Here is a 20,409-nt window from a genome sequence, read left to right on the forward strand (position 1 = left end):
AAATGAAAGCTGCGCAAAGGGCCACAGCGGAACGGCTTCGGGGGCCTCCCCCTCCGGGCCCTGCGCGCAGGTGCGGGGAGAGGCTCTCGTCCTCGCGCGCGTCCTCTTTATCCGGCGAGTCCCGCAGGTCCTTCTGCCTGTAATCGCTCATCCGGGGGGCGGCCACACGGCCCGATTTGCAGGGTGAGGGACTGGGCAGGAGAGAACGCCCCTTCTTCGTTCCGCACCCCGGAGCGCTCAAACGGCCCCCTTATCTGCCAGGGTTGTCCCGGCTGCTGCGGCAGCCCGCGGGAGTCGCGTCTTCTCCCGCCAGACTCCAACACCTGCGCTCCCAGGCAGAGCCGCACCCTTGGGAACCCGCCGCCCTACCCAGCCCGCGATCGCCCTCGTCTCCCCGCTTTTCCCCAACCAGCTACGCACCGGGGACGCCCTGTACTCGGCCACCGGCCGTCGCCTCCCGGACCCTCACCTCTTCTTACCTTTCCTTCAGCCCCCACCCACCCGGGTCTGCGCGACTACGGGAGGTCCCTTTATTCTACCACCTCACATCCTGGGAGGGTCGCTCTATCCCTAAGACATCCCTCGCCATCCCGCACCCCCCCCCCACTTTCTCCGTTCGAATCGTCTGGCTCCCCGGCCGTCGCCCCAAGGCTGCGCAACCCGCACCCCCCGTGGGCGCCCTGCAACGTTCCAATCGGGGCGAGCCCCACCCCCGTCCGCGGTTCTCCCTGGGCTTGGAGCGGGCGCGGGGTCCCCGGGGAAGCTCTCCAGCCCGGTCGCGCGCTCCTTTGTGCGGCTGGGAGCGTTGCGTCAAGGCGGAGGCGCTGCCGCTGCCACCGGTTCACAATTAACCCCGGGGAGCGGCAGGAAGGGAGGCGGAGAGCGTGAGGAGGAGGGAGAGGTGGAGGAGGAGGAGGAGGGAGGAGAAGGAGGAGGGAGGAGGAGGAGGAGGGAGTCCAATCGCCGCTCCCCACCAGCCCCGTGCTGTGCCGCCTCCGCCATTGCTGCGCTCAGGAGCGGCGAACGCGGAGGCTCGGAGCGCGCTCACTGCCCAGACGTGCCGGAGCCGGGCGTGGGGTGAGTGCGGCCGAAGCTGGATCCCGCCCGCCGAGGATTGGGGAGCAGGGAGCTGCGAGAGGGGGAGCAGCTCGGCGCCCCAGGGTGCAGGCGGGGGGGCACCGGGGCATTCGAGGGGGTTGCCAGGGCGCAGCTGGCTCCGGGGCCAGGGACGCACCCAGATGGGCTGGGCAGGGGCTGCGGCGGCTCGCCGACAGCGGTGCGTCCCTGCGTGCGGCGCGCTGAGTCTGGAAATACGGTGCGCGTCCTCCTCCCTACCCCCGGATCCGGGATCCTCTCGACCCCTCCTCCCCAGAGACGTCCTCCGGGACGGCGGGTGGAGGGTCCACCCGGCGTCCTGCTCGCCCTGATTCTCTCCCGGTTCTCCCTCCGCAGGCGGCAGCCTCGGGTCTCCTGGAACCATGGTGAAGTTGGGGAACAATTTCGCCGAGAAAGGCAGCAAGCAGCCGCTGCCGGAGGATGGCTTCGATACCATTCCCTTGATGACGCCCCTGGATGTCAATCAGCTTCAGTTCCCGCCTCCGGATAAGGTAAGAGGCCTCTGGCACCCGCGCGCCGCCGGTGCGCACCCCCAAATCCCTGGCGACCGCCGCAACAAAAGAACCACGCGCCGCGTGCGCTGGAGACGCTGAGTGGGGCGCGCTCTTGCTTGCGACAGGAGGCCCTGGCGAGGACAATGCGCCCGCACAGGGTTCTGGACCAGGAGGATAAGGGAAGCCTAGCTTAGGGGGTGGGGGAGGGAGGTCACCGTTACCGAGAACTGGGTGGGTGAAACCTCTCTGTTGCTGTTGGCTGCAGCCTTGTCCGAGAGCTCCTCAGTCCAGCGCCTGCCCTGCCCTGCCCTGCCTTTCCCGGGATTCTGGGTCTGGGGTGAGCCCAAGGCTAGGCGGCCGCCCCTTGTCTCCCGGGAGCTACAATATCACCCCGATTTACCCCCGGTGGGGCAGCGCCCCAGCCCTCTCCGCAGCCACACCTGGGCTCCTAGGGACTAATTCTGCCCCTACTGCTGCGGGACTGAAGTGGGTGCTGGAGGACAGGGCCCTGCAAGACCCGTGGTGTGTTTAGGGGTGGCCCACAGGGACCACATTCATCAACCTCCGCCGACCTTTGCAATCTCTTTTTTGGTGGCACACAGCACCTGTCAGATAGCTTGTATCCTAACGTAGGGAGGCTGTTTCCTCCGCTTCACACTTAAACAGGTGAATACCAGCTCGTGAAGGATCAGATTGCAAAACGCAGATCTGAAACCATAAACCCAGCACCCGCCCACAGCACCTTGATGCTACTTTTGAAAAAGCCACAGGGCCCAGGGTTTAGCTCACAGAACTACCCGAAGTGCTGTCTCGTTTGCCTCATTTAGTCATCCATGACAAGGCTGTGACCCAGAGGTATTCCTCTAGGCCAGCAGCCCCACGGATCACCAGGTGGCAGGTGCAGTGACATATCTTGTGGTGTGTCCCGTCCTGGGGACCCCCTGCTGACCCCACCATGCACCCTTCACGGGCTTGTTCAGCTCCTAAAAGTGGGTGTGGCTCTGCACTCCGCTGTATGTGTTTTGAGTTGAGGGGATGTGGGTTCAGGGAATCAGCCTACAGCAGGTGTTTCAGCTCAGAGCAGAGGGACCAGCTGATGACACTGGGCACACCCAGGCCACATGGGGACACTCAGGGACACACAATGGTCCAGGGTGGGTGTTTCAGGGCCAGGGCTGGCTGAGGCCTCTGCTCCTGCCCCACCCCTTGCCTCTCATCAAGGTCAGGTGCATGCCCAGTTAGCAGAGCTGGACCCAGACCTGCTCCTTCGGCTTCCCTGCTGCTGAGCCTTGGAGCGGCGGCAGCTGTGCCAGGAACCCCATGTCCCGAGCCCCTCTATCAGGTGATTCTGGTGGCTCAGCCAGAGCCTGCTCTTTGGCCCTCAGCCTGGCGCACTCCAGAGCCGTCTGGCACCACCCGCACACTGGAAGCAGGGTTTCGAGCAGGTGTGAGCTCTGTGCCAACTAGTTGGATCGCCTAGGCCCTAGGCTGCTGGGGAAGGGGCTGAGGCCGCAGCCCCTGGAAGCAATGCTCCCAGGAACAGGGTCCCAGTGGGGTAAAGGGAAATGGAGACTTGGAGAGTTTGGAGGACTAGAGGCCAGGCCCAAGGTCACTGGGCTGAAGGGCACAGCCCCCCCAGGAGGCAGATTCATCTGGAGGTCTCCTGTCCCCTCCCTGCATGGAGCCCTGGCTTCATTGGAACAGCAGTGAGGGTGACGCCGCTCCGGGGTCAGGACTCAGGGCTGTGGGGCCCCTCAGAGCCGCTGGGAGTGTCTGGGGGTGTCACCTGACATTTGCACTTCTGCTCCAGACACTGCTGTCCGTGATCCCCAGGTTTAAAACAGTGACCCCCACCACGACCATTATACATATGCGGAAACAGGCCCAGTGAGAGAAGGACTTCCCTCAGGTCACCTTGCCTGCTGGTGTCAGAGCAGGGGCCACAGCACATCTACTGGGTCCCCATGCTGGGCTGAAGGCTATGTGGAGCTCACCAGCCTCACAGGTGCCCATGGTGTCTGTGGAATGACTGTAGGGGGCCAGGCTCACGCTCAAGGTCACATGACTGTGGAGGACAGCAGGGTGATGCCCAAGGGCTGCCCTGAGAAGTGGGTACCTCGCAGGAGTCCCCCAGACCAGCTCACACTGGGCACCACCCTCCCTCTCTGTGTGCCATGGGGCTCTGAGTGAAGGTGAAGTAAGGGGAGGGGTACTTCCATGGTCAGTGGTGCCTGGCACGCCACTTTGTCCTCCTCACCCCTTCCCCAACGATGGCTCCTGGCATCTGGCTGCCCAGACAGGGACTCCTGGTTGGCCCTGGCTATCAGCAATGGTATAGAACAGGTGTAAGAATCTGATTCTCTTTAGCCCGGCAAGGGGAGAGGCATGACAGCTGTCCCAGGCCCAAGTGTGACATGTGCAGGGGAGACTGGGTTGTAAGTGGCTGAGGGAGGGGAGGCTGGTGGCGGGCTCAAGGCAGGGCCTGTTTCCTGCTTCCAAGTAGCAGGCATAGGGGGATGGAAAGCAGGGCAGAAGGGCAGGGGTCCAGGAGCCCAGGTCGGCTTCCTGCCAGGCTGGCCACCCTGTAGCTCAATGCTGGTGAGTCCCGGCAGTGCGCTCAGCTCCCTGCACTCTCCTGGCTGCCCCGGCTGAGGCTCCTGAGGTGGAAGGAGCCCTGGGTGAGGAGCACCATGCTGTGCTGGCCCCTGCTTGGCCACTGACCGGCTGCATGACCTCCCGGCCCCTCCTTTAAGTGCTCACCTGCCGGGGTGCTGTGGGAATTGCTAACAGGCCGTCTTGCAGAAGGTCCTGGCTTGGGTGTCCATCACTCCCACCTCAGCAGATGCCTCCCAGCGGTCCCCATGATTGCCCAGCTGTGTGTTTCCTATCAGGTGGTTGTGAAAACCAAGACCGAATATGAACCCGACTGCAAGAAAGGGAAAGCGCGTGCACCCAAGATCGCCGAGTTTACCGTCAGCATCACAGAGGGCGTCACCGAGAGGTTCAAGGTGAGTGTCCCGGTGGCGTCTGGTTCTCGTTTTTATTCCCAGGGACTGCCGAGCTGCAGGGACGCAGGAAGCAGGGGCTGATGCCAGCTGTGCGACTCTCCCAAGCCTTACACTTGGGGACCTGGGACATGTCTTGTCATCTCTCAAAATGATCACCTGTGATTTGCTTTTGTAATAGAAAAACCCACCTGTAAACTTCCTTGTAAACCAAGGGCACAAACACGTGACAAGTCATTCACCAGACGTTAAGCTGTTTTCCTCACAGTTCCAGCCAGGAAGTGAACAGGAACCAGGGGATCCAGGGGAACACACCTGCAGGCGCTCATTCACACGGGAGGCTGGTGCCACCCTACTTGACAGATGGGCAGGTGGAGGCACCGCAGCCATGGCTGTGCTTGGCAGAGCAGATTCTGTACTCACTTCCTCCTGAAGGGACCAGGTCTGGGTCCAGGGAGGCCTCAGGACCTTGGAGGTGATGTTGGTTGAAGGACAAGTTTAGGTTGGTCTCCTGGAAAACTGGTTTTTTTTGTTTTTTTTTTTTTTGGAAATCCAGGAAGAGAGGGAGAAATGAGTATACGAGCTTGGATTTGGAGAGAGGGGCAGGAAGTGGCAAGGGCCTGGATGACTCGCTGGTGCCCGGACTTAATGTGTGGTAACTTGCCGTTCCGGGGTGCCTGGGCACATATCCCACACCTGGTGTCTGCATTGTACATTGTGTCCTGGTGGTCTTCCCAGGTGACCCTCCCTGATGAATTGTGGAAATAGAGCTGGGTAGGTGGGCAGCTCTGTGGAATGAGTGGGGGTGGCCCAGAGGAGGCTGGGAGTGTGGGTGTCTGGTGTGTGTGCAGTGGATTTGGGTGTGCCTCTCTGTCCACCTCTTGCTGCTCGCTGGTGTAGGCTGTATGGGTTGGATGACCCATATTAGAGGTGGAGAAGTTGAGGCACAGAGACACCTGTGTGTGTGTGTGAGGTCTGTGATCTTGGCTCTGCAGTTCAGGCATGTCAGGTTCATGGCCAGGACCGGGACGAGGTCCTTGTTCCTGATACACTGCCCCTCTACTGCCTGTCCTGCCCCGTCTGCAGGCCGCGTAGGCTGCTGCCATGCCGGGTTAAGGCACCAGTGACCTCAAAGTCAAGGTCATCGTGTCTGGATGCCCCTGGCATCTTAGGTCCCCACGGAGCAGGCAGCAAGACACCCGCAGGCAGCTGCTTAGCTCCTGGAGCCCCTGTCGTGTGCCCGGCTCTGCTCCACAGGCCCAGCATCCGGCATTTGTGCATCTCCTGAACGCTTCCCCTGAACAGGCCCCCAGGTCCCTTGCCTGAGACAGGGTGACGCAGGTTTGCCACTAGAGCCTGCGTTGCTTGGGACTGTGTGGTTACCTGGCTCCTGTTGCTTGGGGCTGAGGGCTGAGAGGACCTTGGGAGACTCAAGATGATCGTGCCCTTCCCAGTAGACTGGCTCGGCTGGCAGCAGTCCTGCCTCCCTCCTCCCTTGGCCCCCACCTCCTGGGGCTGTGAGGGTGAGGTATCCAGCAGGGCACGGTTGCCCCGCTCCTACCCATACACCTGCTGTCTCCTTTGTCGTTCCCGTGCCCTGAAGGGGGCGCTGTGAGCCCCTCTTGCTGTTGAGTTCCAGGTTGGTCCCAGCTACTCATGACTAGCTGTGAAGCCAGCACACACACCTCCCCAGGACTCATGCACTGTACTCCCTCCACCCCCGCAGTGACCGTCCCAGGCAGCTCCCGAGTGCCCCCTGGAGGCCATGCTGGGTCATGTCGTGTGATCTTCATCTATACCTCTACACGTAGGCACCGTGGGCATCCTGCAGCAGGATGGAGAGCAAACTGAGGCAGCTGGAACCATGGAGGGGTCACTCAGCTTCTCCTAGGGAGGACAGGTTTGCCCCGACGGCATTGTCAGTGCATGATGTGGGGTTACTGGCTTCTGCGAATCCCACAGATCCTTTCTTGCTGACCTGGCCCCCCTGCTTGGGTGTTGGGCTGCCCCGTTCCTCCTCCATCTTCTGCCTGGAGCCCTGCAGGAAGCAAACCCGCTGCTCCACTGCCTCGCCTGGGCACTGGCCCCGCTGCCCCACGAGCTCACTCTTCCCCCCATGCCATGGTCTCTGGGCTCCTGTGTTTCCTCCAGGAGAGGGCTGGATGGGCATATGTTGCTCTTGGCGTGTGTTTCTGTGTGTGAGGATTGTGTGTGCCTGTGAGGCGCAGGGGCAAGTGAAGCCCCAGTGACTCCCCACGTGCAGAGCGTCAGCCGCCAGGAAGCGCAGGGCCTGTGCTGCTGTTTGTTCAGCAGCCACTGCGGGCTGGCCCCGGGAACGGCTTCCTGCTCATCTCCTTGCTGCCACTTAATGTGTGCTCTGTAACAGCTTGATAAGTAAGTGGATGACTAATCGAGCTGCTGGTCTCCCGGGAAGAGGACTTGGCCAGATTTCCAGGGTCTGCTTGTGGGGCCCTTGCCTGTTGAACAAGTTAGGTCATGGCTCTCTCTCTCTCAATGTTCACTCAACCCCACCTCACTGGGTGCAGGACATACCCTAGGCCACACCATCAGTGAATGTCAGAGGCAGAATCCGAGCCTGCCATCTTGCCCTGGAAGCCTCATGCTGTCAGCACACTTGGGCTACTGGTAGCCTGCTGGGAGGCCATGGGCCATGCTCCGAGCGGAGCAGCCTCAGCCCTGAGTATGCCTCTCACCTTTGCCTGCACTCAGGTAGCCTCTAAGTGCCCCCACGGCCAATTCTGTGCACCTGCTGCGAGTGCGGTGTGTGCATAGCCGGCAGCCTCCCAAGGCCCCGTGTCGTCCAAGGAAGCTTGTCTGGATGGCCTGCAGTTTGTATTAATATTCAGGAATGTGCCTCATCGCCAACTTTCTGGGGGACTCCAACAAACACCTGTGAGTGGGGGCTGCCTTGTACACTGGGCACCCTCTGCAGCATGCTCCCTGCATTGAATTGTCCAGCCTGCATGGGCCAGCCGGAGCATGTGCCTGCTGTGGCTGCAGGTGGAGATTGTGCTGCCTGGAGCTGGGGTTGGCTAGGGAGCAGGAGGGCAGACAGGGTGTGGTCCTCAGCCTGGGGCTCAGCCCTGCTTGTTAGATTGTCCCAGCACTCCGCCAGCAGCGGGTGTCCCTGAGTTTCTGATGTGTGCCTGTGTGTCCCTCCAATGATATCCTTGAGATGTACATCTTTCTCGTGGGTCACTTCATGTTTCTCACTCTGGGGACCTCTGCCTCTGGCTGCCAGAGGGCTAGGCTGGTTGCTAGGCAACCATCTACTGTGGGCAGGGTTCTGCGACTCCTGGTGTGGGCTGATGGTTGGCAGCGTGAGTTGGAAGGCTGGGTTTGCCAAGGGGTGCATGGCAGCGAGGAAAGCAGACATTTAAATTGTCAAAGGAGGGTGGGGACCGAGGGTAAACATGGGCTGGGCGTGTTCTCAGATGATGAGGCAAATCTGAACGTTTCAGACCACGCTGCTCCATTGTGAGTCAGGGGCTGCCAGCTGTCTGGGAAGACAGGAGCAAGCTGGGGCTGTGGTAGGGCTCGGAGAGCTGACCCATCAAGATCCATGTTGGCTGATCAAGCCCCAGCTCTGGCTGGGGCCAAGTTTCCGTCGGGGCCTGAACAGGGCCCAAGGGCAGCCAGCCACACTCACAACCTATTATGGTCAATCCAAGTGGGGGAGCATCTTGGCACAGACCGTGGCTGGCCAAGGGGTCCTCAAAGTCAGCTGCTGGCACCCAGTGAGGGTGCCCTGTGCACACGGCTGTGAGTCTCCAGGTACCTGGCGTCTGCTTGTCTTGTCCTTAATCACCTTGAACTTCTTGTGTGCCCATCTGTTTTCAAGATGTGTTTCTTAACCATTTCTGGGGGCCCACACCTTGGTGTTGGGCAGTGGGGGGGCAAATCTAGAAACACCCCTGTGACTTTTCAGCTGGGATTTGGCTGCCTGCCTGCACCACGGCAGGGCTCCCTGGGACCAAGAGGAGGGGCTCCATCCAGAGGCTGCTGAATTGGGGATTCAGTCATGCCGGGGTGTGCGTGTTCCCGAAGAGCGTTAGTGCTGCAAACACTTGCTGATGTCAGGATCCACCCTCTTTCTCCAAGATTTTTTTTTTCTTTACTGCATTACTCAGCAGAAATGCTGCTTGCTGTTCCCCTCCCCCCAGGGTGGGAGGGCAAAGCAAGGCGAGGCAGAGGACTCAGCCATTGACCGGGGCTCCCTGATCCCCAGGAGTGTCCTTCCTTTGCTCTTAGCCATGGCCTCTGGAGGCTGACCTTGGCTGGCTGAGGCTGCACATGGGGGCACTGAGGTCAGATAGGTCAGGCTGCAAACTCAAGGTCACTGGCTAAGAAGGGGTGGCCATGCGGTTTAGACCTGCACCTGTTTGGCATATTGTGTCCTCTGTACCAGTGGGCTGAGGGCCACCTCTGCTGTTACCATTGCTGTCACCTGGTCCCTCCCCACCCATCCTTCCCAGGGTGGTGGCCCTGGGAAGCCCCCTTTGCACCCCTTGGTAGGAGAGAGCAGCTGGCAGCTGTGGGTTCACATGAGGTATGCATAGACCTTGCATGCGCTTGCTCTGCAAACCACGGCAAGTGGCCTGGGTGTATCAGCAGAAGAACCCGGTGACTCACAGCGTGAGGGTGGGCATGGCAGTGGGAAGGTGGCTGGGAACACTCACCTGAGCCTGCCCAGCCCCCAAACCACGTGGGCCCTCCTAGCAGATTCCTGGGCTGCCTCCAAGTCACATCTGCCCATGCCAGGCTGCTCTGGCATCCCTCCTGCCCATGACACAGACTAACCTGTGCTTGCCAAGACTCCCGACACCCCAATCCTCAATGTTGTACCTCTCTCCTCTGCCCACCACTTTGTGCCTCCAAGATAGTGGCAAAATATACTAAAGAGGAAATGTGCTACAGTGATGCGCCGCTGTTGTCTCTGCCTGGTTCCGGACATTGCCTTCGCCCCCCTAGGGAGACCCCACAGGCCTTGCACAGTCACTTGGATGACCTCTTCGCTGTCTACTGTGGAAACGGAACCAGACACCTCTGTGGCCTTGTGAGTTGGTCAGCTTGCACTTGGCGTGACGTTTGCCCGACAGGGGACTGACTGCCATCCCTCGTCCCTTTCCGCGCAGAGCGCCAGGCTCCCGTGTGCGCAGACCACCTCCTGCCCCATCCATTCATCTGCCCCACCCCATTCATTCATTGGGGTGATTCTGCCTTTTGGTGCTGTAGGTCATGCTGTGCGAACACTCACCTCCTGGGTTGATTCTGGTTTTGAGCATCTGTTTTTGAATCCTCTGGATATATGCCCAGGAGTAGAATTGTTGGTGTGAGTGGTGATTTACTGTTCAAGGCACCGTGCAACCACGGAGCTGCTGTCCAAGCTGCTGTGCTGTTTGGCTCGGCTTTCCCCGTCCTCGCCGACACTTGGTGATTCTGACGGCGCCCATCCTGGGACCATCTTGCTGGGGTTGGGACTTGCATTTTCATGGTGAGGGCTGGTGAGGACGGTCCTTGTGGACCTGCTGGCGGCTTGTCTGTCTTCCTTGGAGAGATACTTTTTCAGATCCTTTCTCATTTTAACATTGAGCTGTGGGTCTTTTTGTCATTTAGTTGATAAGAGTTCCTGATATGGTCTGAATATTGGGCTTTTAAAGATACATGGATGACAAATACTTTCCAGTATAGTCTATGGATTTTCTTTTTTTTTAAGGGCTGTATACACATTTTTAAAGATTTATTTTTATTGCAAAGTCAGATATACAGACAAGAGGAAAGAGAGAGGAAGCTCCTCTGTCTGATGATTCACTCCCCAAGTGAGCGCAACGGCTGGTGCTGCGCTGATCCAAAGCCAGGAGCGAGGAACCTTCTCCAGGCTCTCCCACACAGGTGCAGGGTCCCAAGGGCTTGGGCCGTGCTCGACTGCTTTCCCAGGCCACAAGCAGGGAGCTGGATGGGAAGTGGAGCTGCCGAGATCAGAACCGGCATCTGTATGGGATCCCGGCGCATTCAAGGCGAGGACTTTAGCTGCTAGACCATGGTGCCAAGCCCTAGGATTTTCCTTTTACAGGTTAGTTATAATTATGATTAATCTAATACAGTTGGTTTTGTAAAATGTATTTTAAAAAAATATATTTATTTTTATTGGAATGGCAGATTTACAGAGCAAAGGAGAGACAGAGATTTTTCCATCTGCCAGTTCACTCCCCAACCCGAAACCTGGAGCCCCTTCTGGGTCTCCCATGCAGGTGCAGGGGCCCAAAGCTTTGGGACATTGCTTTTCCAGGCCACAGGCAGGGAGCTGGATGGGAAGTGGAGCAGCCAGGACACGAACTGGCACTCATATAAAATGCTGGAACTCACAGTAGGCTTTTATTATACTTTTATTTTTCTTTTATTATACATTTTTTATTATACTTCTTAGTCAATTCATTATTTTTCCTTCTGTTGCTTGTGTTTTTGGTGTCATGTCTGACAATAGTGCAGAATCTAAAGTTACAAATGTTTTCTTCTAAGCTGAATTAGTTTTTTAATTCAGGTCTCATTTTTCTATATGGTATGAGGTAAGAAAACAGTGCCATACTTTTTTTTTTAGGATTTTATTCATTTAATTGGAAGGCAGAGTTAAAGAAAGAAATGGTAGAAGTGGAGAGAGACCTTCCATCTGCTAATTCACTCCCCAAATGGCCACAGTAGCTGGCCTGGAGCCAGGAACTTCTTCTAAGTCTCCTGTGTAGGTGCAGGGACCGAGCATGCAAGCACTTGGGCTGCTTTCCCACATGCGTTAGCAGGGAGCAACTCCATTCTCTTGCAGGTGGATTTCCAACTGTCCCAAGCTGCCTTTCCAGAGGCCTTGGCTCCCTTGTTGAACATCAGTTGGCTGTGGACACACAGTGTTTCTCATGCCGGTCTGGTGCTATGCTGGTTTGACTATTGGAGCTTTGTCATGTATTTCGAAGTTGTGCTGAGTGTCTCCCTGTTGATTTAGGTCTTCCTGAGTGTTGTCCAGCACAGCTGGAGCATTTTCAGTGCATAAGTCGCTTGGCTTTTAATGTGGGGACTAAACTGTGGAGTGTTGGCCAGGCCTGTGCTCCCGGTGCCATGCCCCTGGTGCCACACACCTGTGGTTGTTATGGGCCAGGGTCATGTTGACACCCTCGTCCCATTGAATTTCTAAGGTCTCTGACTCAAGCACATGTCTATTTTTGCAAGATTTTGATACCAGTTTGCTGATTTAATTGATTTTACTTTGCAAGTCCATGTAACTGTGTTAGAGGCTTCTGTTAGCTGCCCAAAGCCCACCATGGAGAGGGTCAGAGGCCCAAAGCCCACCAGGGGGATGCAGGCTGGCCACTACGAGACTCGTGCTGGAGAGTCCAGACCCCTGCACGGCAGCTGTTGTTCATGGTCATATCTTGTCTGGGAGGTTTGATTGACAGCTGCACAGAAGTGGCGTAAATTAGGGACAATGCAGACTCTGCTTTGATGTGCACACGCACACACACACATGCTTCGCTGTGCAGCAGCACACACGTACACTCCCACCAATGGCAGTGGCAGGCATTACCCTGCAGAAAATACTGGTTGGTCACAGCAGGTCCTGCTGGGTCCCTGTGACTCCTCACCCCTGTCCGGGTTCCAGGATCCTGGTGTAGTGTATGGCACTTCAGGCCTGGGACACATACTATATGTGAAAGCCCTCGGTGGAACCCCATACACCCCCTCCTGGAAGCCTTCCTGACAGATTCGGAGGCCTGGCTCTGTGTTCTTACGTGCTGAGATGGGGCCTGCTTGGTGGTCACAGTCAGCTCACCTGGGAGTGTTCTCTGGCCACTTGAGGAGTCCTTAAGGTAGCATGTGGCTGCGTGGCCTCCAACCTGAGACCCACTGGTGGGCAGCTACCCCCACAGTCAGAGAAAGGAAGAAACACAGCAAGCACAGTCCAATGAAACTCTTGATGATGCATTTATTGTTATCAATGCTGCTCTTTTTATTCTGATTCAGAAGCAAATGAAACTGTACATGCTTTCACGATGGTGGTGATGGGGGTGAAGTGCCCTGCCTATGAGGGCACAGGTGTGGGGAGGACTGGTGGGCTCTGTGGGCTCCTGGGGTTGGGGTGGGAAGGGAAGGGAGGCCCACGTCCCACTCTTCCCAGACATCATTTGCTCACGGCATCTCCGGCACATGTGTGGGATCTGTGGTTTGAGATGCTGGTTTGGGTTTGTGCCGGGGAGGTGCATCTGCTGCTGGGCTTGCTCACTCATGTGGCTGGAGCCAGAGACACGAGCCACAGTTCCTGCATTAGCAGGGGCGGGGGGGGGGGCTGCCAAGGGTTGCTGTGGCAGGTCCCCGTCCCCTCACAGCTCCCCAAACAGAATGTGGGTGCTCCCCTGTGCCTGGAGGGGCACCCCACTTCTTCAACACATTTGAGCTTCCCTCTGCCTTCAGAGCCTGCACTGGGTCATCTTGTGGTCTCTGGCTTATCTCCATGCGATCTTGCCACTAGAGCAACAGGGCTCCTGGGCTCAGCCACTATGCCTCCCTGGCCATGGAATCAGATTTCGGGGTGGGGGTGGCTGCAGGCTCTCTCACTGCCGCTCAAAGTCCTGTTGCTAATGCAGGTGCCTGCATGGTGGTTCTGCCTGGGTGGTTCCGGATGACAGACCCACAGGGACTGGGTTTGGAGGCTGGGAAGCTCAAGGGCACCAAGGGGAGGATTATAGTCTCTGTGACAGAGAAAGGAGGAGGAAGCGAACGGCCAACCCTGTGCGCTGGGTCAGCACGTGCTTTTTGAGGCTGATCCCTGCAGACCCAACTGCACAAGGGTTAGGTACCTGGGCTTCTGTAGGGGCCAGTGGGGGCCGGACGGCTACATGTCTGAGTGTTCTCCACTTGCAGGGTGTGGTCAGCGTGAGGCTGCACACACTTCCCTGACAGTGCCTGCCCCAGGAGACCTGAGCTTTTGGGTCCTGGGCTCCAGATTGGAGGAAGGGTCTCTCTCCTTTTTTTTTTTAATATTAAAGACTTATTTTTATTGGAATGGCAGATTTACAGAGAGAGAGAGAGAGATCTTGCATCCGCTAGTTTACTCCCAAGTGGCCACAATGGCCGGAGCTGAGTTGATCTGAAGCCAGGAGCAAGCTTCTTCAGACTGTCCCACACGGGTGCAGGGTCCCAAGGCTTTGGGCTGTCCTCGACTGCTTTCCCAGACCACAAGCAGGGAGCTGGATGAGATCATCATTTATCCCCACACTTGCCGCCTACCCTGGCATGGGCAGCAGCTGGGCAGTTCAGAGCAAAGCTGATTTATGACCCTGCTGTAAAGGGGAGGCTGGCATCAGGGTCCCCCAATGTCTGGCCCAGCCAGGATCGTCCCTGCTTCCTCCTTGGTGGCCAGCTCTAGGGACCACCGGGGCAGGGCAAGGCGATCGCCAGGGTGAGGGTGCCACCTGTCTGGTGTGTCCTAGCTCTGAGGCTGCAGCCTGGCATGGGGCTGTGCCTTGCCTTGTGCAAGCAGCTGTGTCCATTCTTGAAACTGCCATGAAGGAAGGAGAGGTCGTTGGCTCCAGACGCTGCGTTGGCCTTGCTTGGCTCTGGGGTCAGGATGAGGCATGTCCTAACAGAGGGCAGTGTGGTGGTGGACAGAGGGCCCCGTGGCTAGGAAGGATGCCAGGGCACTGGGATCCCCATGTGTCTGCTAAGGGCAGCACCCCCAGGGGATCCCTAGATTGGTTGATGTGTGGGGAGGCTGCTGGCTGGGTGCCCGAGGGAGGCATCATGGATGTCTGGTTCAGGAACTTCACTCTATTCTGGAATATTCCTGTTGGTCTCACGAGCCTGCAAACTGGGACATGCTTTTAAAAATTTCCCTTGAATTAGGAAACAGCAGAAGCTTGGTGACCTGATGCCTGTGTGTACCGTTGGTGTCTGGAGACTCTCTGCTTCACTGCTTCTTCCAGGAGCCAGGGCCTTGAGGGATGAGGAGGGAAGGCAGCAGGGACCCCATACAGGGAGGCACAGAGACCCTGGCAGCAACCAGTCTATTTTTTAAAAAATACTTACTGCAAAGTCAGAGTTAGAGATCTTGCACCTGCTGGCTCACTCCCCAGGTGGCTGCAACCACCAGGACCTGGCCAGGCTGATGCCAGGACCAGGAGCCTAACCCGGGTTTTCCGCAGGGATGCAGGGGTCCAGGCACTTGGGCCATCCTCCACCTTTCCCAGGAAGCATTAGCAGGGTGCACTGGAAGTGCAGCAGCCAGGTCTCACATGGATGCCGTCACTGGAGGTGGGTCTTAGCCCATTACGACACAGCTCTGGCCCCAGCGTCCAATCTTGAGGGTCCAGCTGTGACTCTGGTACTGGGCTCGGTCTCCTGCAGCTTCCATTACAGGGACCCCACCTCAGGGGTTGGGGGTGGGGTTTGGAAACTCATCCCTTCTGAGCCCTGGGGGCCAGAAGTCAGGCTGGCATCAGCCACAGCCCCTCTGAACCCGTGGCTGTCAGGGCGCCGGTGCTGCCCGGTCATGGTGTGATTGATGGCTCTGCCACACCCTCCTTCCTAATGGTGTCACGCTCACAGGTGCTGCACTGACTGGAGCATCTCCTTGGGGAGGGATGCCTGGTGCCCTGTCACCCTCCAGACAAGCATGCATGGCTGGGAGGCACTGTCCTCCCCTCCCCCTACTTGAGAGACAAGGAGTCTACAGATGCCCAGACAGGCTGCTCAAGGTCACGCTGGCTGCAGCTTGCAGTCAGGAGCCAGCAAGTTTCTTTCTGGAAAGGCCTGTGGCTCTCCCCTTGTGCCCCGGCAACCAGGGTGTGTAGCAGGCCATGCCCTTCTGGGAATTCACAGATGTCGGGGCAAGCCGAGGTTTGTCCTGCACTGCCTCCCATGGTTGCCTCTTTTGCCCTTCCACCTGTGCCAGGCACAGCTCTGTTCTCACAGCTCAGTTCTATGGGCTCTTTGGCCTTGTAGCCAGGGATTCTGGCTGGGGATGCAGGGAGGGAGGCTGTGGAAGAGCAGGTGGCTGGATCCTTGGCAGGGCAGATTCGGGGGAGGCAGTGACCCCGGTAAACGGAAGGGGCAGAGCAGGGCAGATGGGACCGGAAGCCTGGGTGGGGCACTTGGCTCTATCATCTGCCACCGTGTGAGCTGGACGACGGTTTCAGCAGTAGCTGCAGCACAAAAGCACACGTCGTGTTCCCCCAGGGCCAGGAACTAGCGTCCTGCCCTGCACCTCCCTGGGAGGCAGTCCTCTCCCTGGGGTCTGGACGTGCAGGGATGGAGTACTGCCAAGCTCTGAGCAGTCAGGGCATGCCTGTCACTGGCTGCCATGGCATGGGTCCCTGCTGCTGCCCTGGCTTCCTCTGGCAAATCCGACTTTGTTGGCTGGGCCGCACAGTCTGTCTTCTGAGTGCAGGTGACTGTGTAGGTGTCTGTGGGGGTTATGGTGTGGTTTGAAGGTGGCTGCCGGGCAGCCCACCCCCTCCTGCCTGGGTGCCATGGGCAGGGCAGAATACCCAGACTTATTGTGGGGGGTCTGCAGGGGAGTGTCCTGAAGAGGGGCTTGGCAATGGGGGTCTGGCTACTGTGAGCATGGAAGGTGGCGTTGCAGTGGGAAGGGAAGGAGTGGTCCCTGACTGGGAGCCCAGGGGGCCTGGGGCTGGCACTGTGCCCATCCTGGGGAACATGGCTTCTGTGGTGGATCTGGCAGCATGGCAGACAGGAAGTTGCACGGTAAGGGCAAGCCCTGGCAGTGAGGCTGTGTCTTGCAGCCCTGAACTCTCCTTCCTGTGGCCAGAGCTCCCAGTGAGCGCCTAGGGAAGTGGAGGGGGTAAGGGGAGGGACTGGCTGCTGCACATCCAGTGGGAGGCAGGGCCCGCATCCCTGTCAAGAGCTGCTGCCAGGGAGCTGCACCTGGACTTGGCTGGGTGCTCAGGCTGTACATGGTGAGAGGTGCACAAGGGTTCCCATGTGAAAATCAGCCATAGTGGCCTCAGGGTCCTGGGTGGGGCCGGCCTCCAGGGGAATGCACCATGGGTGTGTGAGGTGTTCCCAGGACCCCGGAGTCATGGACACCCAGCCCTCCTTGTCAGTGAGAACCCAAGGCTGTGCAGCTTAGGGGTGCCCAGCCATGGGTGCCAAGGTTCCTCTGGGCTGGCTCCTGATGCACGCTGGGGATGACTCTGTGACCCCAGGAGGGGCTGAGATGCCCATCTCCCAGATCTGGTGATCATGGTGGCTCTGGATGTAGCCAAGGGCCAGGAAGCTGAGGGGTAGCGAGTATCTCTGCATGGTTCAGACTGCTGGGTATGGCACCCCACCTGGGGCTGGCTCCTGCGCCCCTTCATCTCTGACCAACCCCTGCTGTCCTGGTTGGCAGCCCGAGGGCTTTTCTGTTGTTCACCTGGGTTGTGGGTGGGTCACCTGCTCATCTGTTCCCAGCCTGGCAGCACGTTCTCACTTCTCCAGGACTCCCACCTGCCTGTTTTTCTTGCTGTTGGATTTCAGCTGTAACGGGCAGAGTGTTTATGTGCCACTACTCCACCAGTCCCTAACAGTGAAAACCTAAACTACCTAAAGGGTGCCCAGCTGCCCCCCGCCCCGTTTGTGTCGACATGCCCGGGGCAGGACACCTGGGCATGTGTGTCTACTGTCCTAGCCCCTTACCATCGCTGCCTCCGCCTGCAGGTGTCTGTGCTGGTCCTCTTTGCCCTGGCCTTCCTCACCTGTGTCGTCTTCCTGGTCGTCTACAAGGTGTACAAGTATGACCGCGCCTGCCCCGACGGCTTCGTCCTCAAGGTGAGCTCCACCGCCCCCTCCCTGGAACTTGGGGCTACTCCTGCTGTCTCCCAGCTGGCCTGGGATGGGTGCCAGAGAAGTGGGGCCTTGGGCTCTGCAGTCCAAGGCAGGAGGCCCTAGACTAAAGCTCTGCCCAGGGCGTGGACACACAGGCAGCAAGAACACTAGGAAGGGATGACTTCTGGTTGGGGATGGGCCCACATGGAGGGCAGGAAACCCCAGGACATACTTTCCTCCCAGGGAAGGGACCACAGGGGAACCCAGCCTGTTTACTGTGTATGCACAGACACTCCTACGCAGGTTACCAGGAGAGACAAGTGGACAGAGCAAGGGCAGTAAGGTGGGGAGGGAGGGTGCAGCCCTGTCTGTGGGGATACATGGGGCTGGGGAAGGGCCCATGTCCACTCCATGACTTCCCAAGTTGGGAAGAGATGGCCCTGCCAGGACTTGCACTGCTGAAATCAAATCTGATGGGTGCTGGGACTGAGCACAGGCATGGATCAGCCTGGCCATCCACTAGTGCCAGTAGCATGGGCCTGGGTCTAGTCTTTGGCTAATGGGAGGGACCCGGGACCCTCCTTTGAGCAGGAAAGGTGTGGTGCCCCTCTTCATCCTCCCATTCTGTGCTGCCCTTCTAGGCTCCTGGTCCTCAGCCTGTCCTGATGCCCACTTAGGGTCAAGCTTTCTTGCCTAGGCACTGTACCCCAGCCAAGAGCCAGTTACTGGAAGACAGGCAGAGAAGGGGGCAGGGTGTTGAGCGAGAGTGTGTTAGGAGCAGAAAGGGCCGGACTGGTCGGGTTGGGTGACCAGGCAGGCAGCTGGTTGGAGGGGGTTTTGGGGCCCAGCTGTGGAGGTGTCCGCTGGGGATGCACCCAGCAGAGGGAGCCTCTGACATCACAGAGAAGATACTGTGAGTGTCCTGCAAGGGGTCCTGGAGTGGAGAACATGCTGGGGACCTGAGGAGTCTGAGGTTGAAGGGAGAAGCAGGGATGGCAAGATGACTTGAGGAGACTGCTGGCTGGGCAGAAGGCCCAGGTGGCCAGGGTGTGGGGGTGGCATGCACAAGGGCAGACTGCAAGACTGAATCTAGGAGGCAGGAGAGGGCCTGGTCAGATCTGGGCACTTGGAGGCTGATGCCATGGAGCCAGTCAAGGCAGACCTGGCCGGAGCTGGGCTGTGCGCTTTACCAAATTGGAGCTCCCTGCCAGGAAGAGGTGCAACCCCACGGCGGCCACTCCGTCCACAGGTAGTCCTGGAGCTGTTCGTATTGAGGCTTTGGTGTGGTCGGCAGCTTGGGTTTTTCTGGCGAGCAGCTGGAAACTCCAGGCCCCTGGCCCCCTCCTCTTCCCTGAAGCTCTGGTGGGAGCCCCATTTTACCAGTGCCCAAGGGCCAGTGAGCTGGTGGTCACACCCTTCACCGCCCTACCGGCAGCCTCAGGGGACTTGTACAGGCAGTTTGGGCAGGTTTCCCACCATGAAGTTATACGAGTGTTTTAGAACAGCTCCTAACATGTCTCAAAGCTGCTGCCCAGGTCCCTGAGACGCCCATGCTGGCCTGTCCTATGCTGCCCAAAAGGAACAGCACTTAGCACTGCAGGGACTGGCAGCTGGCTTCATTCCACAGGTGGGCTGCGCAGGGGTAGGGAACCAAGGTCAGCATCCAGGGCCGGCCACCCTCCCACCAGCATGGGGTGCCCCCCGTCTTCACTCCCTTCCTGGGCTCGCAGCTCTGCGGTGCCTCACAGGCTGTGGGGATGAGGGTGGGGTTCTTGCAGCATCCCTGCCACATCCTGTGTGTGCAGCTTCCGGCTCAGCCCCCTCCCCACTTCAGACTCCGTGGTGGCTCTGGGGAGCACAGAGGGCTGTGCCGGCCCTTGCCGCCGGTCCCTGCTTCAGTTTCCCTGCAACTGGGGGTGCCCACCGAGACCGTGGCACACACAGGCACAGCCTTCCTCAGCTCTCTCTGTCCTTCCCTGAACCGGCTATTTGTGGACTGACAGTCGCTGTGGAGCTGTAATTGGGTGAACGCTCTGGGAAGCCTTGTGCAAGGCTCTTGTGCCTGCTGTGGCTGGTGGCTGCGTGCAGTTGTCACTGGTAGCTCCGGGGAGGTGTGCCCAAGGCCCTGTGGGCGAGCTTGCTTTCAGCGGCCACTTGTCTTGCAGAACACACAATGCATCCCAGAGGGCTTGGAGAGCTACTATGCTGAGCAGGACTCCAGCGCCCGGGAGAAGTTCTACACGGTCATCAACCACTACAACCTGGCCAAGCAGAGTGTCACCCGCTCCGTGTCACCCTGGATGTCGGTGCTGTCGGAGGAGAAGCTGTCGGAGCAGGAGACGGAGGCAGCTGAGAAATCAGCCTAGCTGGAGGGGCAGGTTCCTACCACGGGCCACTTGGCGGTAACGGAGGGACTGCAAGGGCCATTTCATGAAATACACTTACTGATAATTTAGAGGTTACTCATCTACGGTGCAATCGCTTCTGTTTGCTAACGCTGCTTTGCAAATCAAACTCGCTGCTGACCACCCATGGGTGTAGACCGAGTGTGTCTCAGCAGTGCTCCCCGAGCCCTGGCCCTCCTCACGGTCGGGGTCTGTCTGCAGCCCCTTTGCTGCGCTTTCCTGGTTGCTATCACAAATAAATGCGTGCTGGACAGGCCGGGGCTGCGGACTTCAGATAAATAATGTGTTTTGTGGAATTTTTTTTTAAGCCACATGCTGTGTTCTCCAGAGCTACACCTGGAGTGGGCTCTTGCCCAGCTGTGGGCAAGCTGAGAGAGTGGGTGCATACTGCACCCTGCATCATGCCCAGGAGACGTGTGGCAGGACCTGGACTTCCCTGCAGGCAGCTGTCCCCTGGCCGGGTGCGGCATAAGGACTTGGCACCGTCCTCTGCCTGCACCTGCTGGGACTAACTCTGCATGCAAGGCCCTGCGTGCGAGGGCTGGGTGGGAAAATGAGGAT

At 58.6% G+C, this 20,409-nt stretch overlaps 2 protein-coding genes across 2 annotated transcripts in view; one reads left to right on the plus strand and one right to left on the minus strand.

Annotated features, from left to right (window-relative positions):
• The window catches only part of TMEM128 (transmembrane protein 128), a 226,321-nt gene that overhangs the window by 71,217 nt on the left and 134,695 nt on the right, over nucleotides 1–20,409 (minus strand). The gene's annotated exons all lie outside the window — the stretch shown is intronic.
• On the plus strand, nucleotides 965–19,809 carry NSG1 (neuronal vesicle trafficking associated 1). The gene is made up of 5 exons (XM_004579218.4): nucleotides 965–1,077; nucleotides 1,453–1,607; nucleotides 4,502–4,618; nucleotides 17,336–17,446; nucleotides 19,609–19,809. The coding sequence occupies exons 2-5, from the start codon at nucleotides 1,479–1,481 to the stop codon at nucleotides 19,807–19,809; spliced, it is 558 nt and encodes a 185-aa protein (XP_004579275.1). The 5' UTR covers nucleotides 965–1,077; nucleotides 1,453–1,478.

The sequence above is a fragment of the Ochotona princeps genome, chromosome 11 (genome assembly GCF_030435755.1).
Source record: "Ochotona princeps isolate mOchPri1 chromosome 11, mOchPri1.hap1, whole genome shotgun sequence".
In the NCBI taxonomy this organism is placed as follows: Eukaryota; Metazoa; Chordata; class Mammalia; order Lagomorpha; family Ochotonidae; genus Ochotona; species Ochotona princeps.